At 41.7% G+C, this 4,653-nt stretch overlaps 1 protein-coding gene across 1 annotated transcript; it reads left to right on the top strand.

Moving 5' to 3' along the window:
• Nucleotides 1-523: 523 nt before the first annotated feature.
• On the top strand, nucleotides 524-3,900 carry taf9 (TAF9 RNA polymerase II, TATA box binding protein (TBP)-associated factor). Its single transcript, XM_063486261.1, has 7 exons — nucleotides 524-622; nucleotides 1,265-1,346; nucleotides 1,496-1,632; nucleotides 1,840-1,974; nucleotides 2,052-2,133; nucleotides 2,226-2,339; nucleotides 2,576-3,900. Exons 1-7 carry the CDS (start codon nucleotides 587-589, stop codon nucleotides 2,731-2,733), a joined length of 744 nt encoding a protein of 247 aa, XP_063342331.1. The 5' UTR covers nucleotides 524-586; the 3' UTR covers nucleotides 2,734-3,900.
• The last annotated feature ends 753 nt before the right edge of the window (nucleotides 3,901-4,653 follow it).

Raw genomic sequence — 4,653 nt, 5'->3', positions numbered from 1 at the left:
AAAGAAAAATGCAGACTGCTTGTTTCAGAGATTCTTCTTGTTTTTATTTCAGTGAATTACATTTTTAGATGTTTTCCACATGTTTGGTTTAGTTTGATAACTTTGGTTTGTGGCTTATTTTTCATGCAGGCTTTAGAGTTCAATATGTCTTCCTGTGGCGCCCCCTGCAGGTACTGTGTAGTTATAACCTCAAAGATACTCAAAAGTTTAAACCATGAATATTTAGAGGTAGAGCTTTGTCATATTTAAAAGACATAAAGTAGAAAAAAACATCAGTTTAAATCAATGACAAACTTATCTCATGACTTACTTTATTAAAACGTGTATTATGTGTTTCTTATTACTTATCTTGTTTTGTTAATTAAATTTGTCTACATAATACGAGACATCAGGTGTTAATTGTAAAAAAAATAAAATAAAATCTTGACTTTTCTGATTTATAAATTTGAGGTTTATTTTGAAAGCTCTTAACTCGGAGCAGTTGCAGTTCCTGTGTTTTCTTTCATTTCCGGTTTTGGTCAATGGCTCAGATGTGAACGGAAACAGTAGAAGAAGAGGAAGCGAAGGCGCAGCGAGGGAAGTTAAAATGTCTGCTCCGAAAACAATCCCGAAAGATGCTCAGGTCAGAAACGAGCTTTTTTCATTTATATTGTACAGTTTGAGTCAACTTTCCTTTTTGCTTTGCTCGATAATCTTTAATGCATCTGCGTTGCTCGTTAGCTAGACTAGCCTGTCTTAGCTAGCGACACTGCAACTCAAAGCAATAGCGGCTAACATGCTAGCCTAGCTGCGAGCCTGTCGGTGTTTTGGTGCAAATTTGGTTCACATTGGGGAGTTTCTTCTCCCGTTTATTGTCTGATGGTGAATTTTGTTGCTGGATTTGTGTTGATTAATTGGTGACCCTGTGCAGTTCTGCAACATGATAGCCTGCTTAGCTTAGCAACGTTGCCGTTCAAAACAATAGCAGCCGCACTTTAGCCTAGCCTTTAGTCGCGAGCTGTTGGTGCTTCGGTAAAGCCATTTGTCACCCTATGGTGTGTTTGTAAATACCCTGGTTTGGTGCACCCTGCGAGACAAGGTCGGGCACCGTACCTCGCTCCAGCACCACGTTTCCGGGATAATTTATTTATCCTGCTTCTTTTATCCTGACGGTTTTCCAGAGGGTAAAAATGGGAGATGCAGTAAAAATCTGCGGGAAAAGTAAAATTGAGAGCATGTTTGAGTTTGTTGCACTGAGATTTTAAGTTATTTGTTTCCTCTGTAGGTGATGATCCAGATCCTGAAGGACATGGGAATCACAGAGTATGAGCCCAGAGTCATCAACCAGATGCTGGAGTTCACCTACAGTAAGTTATTTCTGTTTCAGAGCCGATGGGAACGATGCTCTGATATCCCGACTGAATAATTCTGACACTCTCGGACAAAGAAGGATTATTCTGAACTGTGAATCATGCAGAGTTGCTCTGAACAACTCAGTTGTTGTTTGTGTCCACAGGATACGTGACCACCATCATCGAAGATGCCAAAACCTACGCCTCACACGCCAACAAGTCCAACGTGGACGCCGACGACATCAGACTGGCCATCCAGTGCCGCATGGATCAGTCGTTCACCTCACCGCCGCCACGAGATGTGAGTCTTCACAGATGGGCGTAACATTAGGTTCTTGATTCGTTCGTCAGGGGTCCAGAATGTCAGTTAGGAAAATGGAGACTGCAGATTCTATTCTGAGCATTAAGACCGTCACTCTACAGGAAACCAGCTGACTGTGGCGACAGGGCTGATCTGATAGATGTTAAATCTGTGGTAAACGCTGCTTCACCCTCTCTGTGTTTCCAGTTCCTGTTGGAGGTTGCCAGGCAGAAGAACCAGACCCCCCTCCCTCTCATCAAACCCTACACCGGCCCCCGGCTGCCCCCAGACCGCTACTGTCTGACTGCCCCCAACTACAGACTCAAGTCCATACAGAAGAAGGTGAGACATAACCTCTCGTGGTCATCCTCAGCTTTCACGTTGTCGTTGTTTGTGGTTAACAACAGTTTATTTTCCAGGTGTCGTCGTCTGCCAGCAGGATATCGGTGCCTCGCCTCAGTGTCGGCGCCGTCACCAGCAGGCCGACCACGCCCACGCTCGGTGAGTTTCAGCTTTATCAATATGTGATTTATAAATCCAAGTATTAAAGTACGATCCTGGATGCTGAACGCGTGGCACCATTTCCTCCTCAGGGACGCCGTCTGTGCAGTCGGTCACCACTAAAGTCGGGACTCCAGTGTCTTTGACGGGTCAGAGGTTCACCGTGCAGATCCCGCCGCCCTCTCAGACGACCACCACCAAACCCAGTAAGAACAGACCCGTTTTATTTTTTCGCTTTGTGCTTTGATGGAACAAGATTCAGACGTATGAATACCTGTGAAAAACACTTTAATGTGGAAGAAACCTTTAAAAAATTCTCCACCAACTCCTGAACACAAGGACAAAAATCTGTCCAGATAAACAGTTTAATGGCCAAACAGAATCATGTTTAAATGAACAGTTTACTTATATAAAAACCTCGATGCTCGCTCTGTCCCCATAGCAACGCCATCCACACCCGCTGTCTCCAACGTCCTCATCAACCCATCTCTGATTGGCTCCAAGAACATCCTCATTACGACCAACATGGTGTCACAGAACTCCGGCGGAGAGTCACTGAAGAGGAAGCATGAAGACGACGACGACTACGACGCTTTATGACGCTGAATGCGATGTCGCCATCGCCACTTTTGTACTGACCTTTAAAAAAATAATCTCAGCAGAGACTGTAGGAGGCTCCTGACAGTTTGTTTGAGAGGAACACGACGCCTGCTCACAGCGGGACTGAAGCTGGACTGTGGGTTCAAAGCTGCAGGGGGAAGGAAAAGTGAAGTGATTCTCAATAAAATGAATAAAAGATGTGATCACGTCTGTTTGTTGGAACCCAAAATTTACATTTAGAACAAGAAGAGTTTTTAACTTATAAATCTGAAGGTGTTTCACGTTTGAGTCCTGTAGTGAAAAATGTTAACTTCTGAAAAAAAAATCCCTAAAACATTTAAGTCAAACGTTTGTGGGTCTTTTTTTTTTTTTATGAAATTGATGAAAACCAATAATTCCACTAATATCCAGCAGTGAGTCACTCCTCATAGATTCACATGTTAAAACTTTACAGCAGAATTATGTTTACAGACGTATGCACAAACTGTTTGATAATTTAATCCTGAACAACTGTACATCAAGGTGGTGATACTCTTTTTTTAATATAATACATTTCTTTATATTATGGTGTAAGTACTTTTTGGTAACGGCATCTGGATGTTTGACAGTATCAGATTAAGAATGATGGAGGGATCCTTCACTGTAACACAGACAGTTTTGTGGTTTAATGAGAAACTGCATGTTAAAATAGACTGAATACAATTATATAGTTCTGAAAATGGTAGGGGTTACTTTAGTCAGAAAACATGAGTACACGTTTAAAAAGCCTTTAAAGGCTCGACCTGAACTATTTTACTCCCCCTTGATTTATAAAAATGTAATAAAGAGACCAGATTGGGGGGGTTGTGTTTTCTTACTGGTGTGGAGTTCCACAGGGCTCTATCATGGGTCCTCTACTTTTTGTTCAAACATTGTAGTTGTGACTTTCATTGTGTTGCTTTAGTTTTTATTGGGTCCTCAATGATATGTTTTAAGATGTTGTATACAGGGGAAATGCAGTAATTCAGTTTGCCATGTACTATTCTGCTTTAATGTGTTCTGATGAAAAGTATGTTTTATCAGGAAAAAAAAAAAGATCTTCACCCAGTACAAGTTACCTTTAGCATAATTTAGCCTTGGAAGAGACACTGAACATTAAAATAATTGAGACTTCTCTCCTGTGAGACATTATATGCTGGGGTTTTTTTTTTCTTTAAGAGCATGAAGGTAAAGTGCAGATTTTCATATGGAAACTTCAGCGCTCCGCTGGATTTTGTTTTTCATGTCGGGGTATTTTAAATGCACTTATCTGACCAGTAATATTGCTGCTGTGGTATCAGACCAGTTTGGATGTTACTGAGCACCAGTGATGGGAATAACGGCATTACTTTTTTCAGTAACGAGTAATCTAACTAATTACTATTACTATCGTTACAACGGCGTTACCGTTACTAACTAAGAAAATGCGGTGCGGTCAAGTTACTATTTTTCAACAAACACACGGTTGAAGCTGTGTTCAGCTTACCGCAGCTTATATCAGTTGCACGGAAGTAGCTGGCTATGTAAGTAACCCGGGCGCTATAACTGCTGCGCGCGCTCCCGCGGGCGGCATTCACGATCACTTTCTGGCACAACACCTGGAGCTCAGGGGGCAAAACAATCGCATGAGTGCTGCTGTTTGACTGAGGCTGTTTTAAAGGTATACTGTAGGTAGGCAAAATATAATGAATATGTCTTACTAAGCCCATTCACGTCTGACAAATAGATGAAATATTCAGCGCAGTGACTTTTGGTTTTAATTTCTAGAAACCCTGTTTATTTCTTTATTTTATAGAAACAGGTGTACAAAGGAGGGAAGATAACATAGACCTTGGGAGATTTTAACACCACATGTAAATCTATGGAGGTTCGGTGGTGCCTAAACAGTAGGTGGCATTAGAG

The sequence above is a fragment of the Pelmatolapia mariae genome, linkage group LG10_11 (genome assembly GCF_036321145.2).
Source record: "Pelmatolapia mariae isolate MD_Pm_ZW linkage group LG10_11, Pm_UMD_F_2, whole genome shotgun sequence".
In the NCBI taxonomy this organism is placed as follows: Eukaryota; Metazoa; Chordata; class Actinopteri; order Cichliformes; family Cichlidae; genus Pelmatolapia; species Pelmatolapia mariae.
The sequence above is the reverse complement of the archived record's forward strand: the minus strand, read 5'-3'. Positions and strand labels throughout refer to the sequence as shown.

What these genes read in the sequence shown, in the direction of transcription:
- taf9 (XM_063486261.1), top strand. Translation starts at nt 587, where the DNA reads ATGTCTGCTCCGAAAACAATCCCGAAAGATGCTCAG. An exon ending in GATGCTGGAGTTCACCTACA is followed by an intron (nt 1,347 to 1,495) that starts GTAAGTTATTTC and finishes TTGTGTCCACAG; the next exon opens with GATACGTGACCACCATCATC. An exon ending in GACGACCACCACCAAACCCA is followed by an intron (nt 2,340 to 2,575) that starts GTAAGAACAGAC and finishes CTGTCCCCATAG; the next exon opens with CAACGCCATCCACACCCGCT.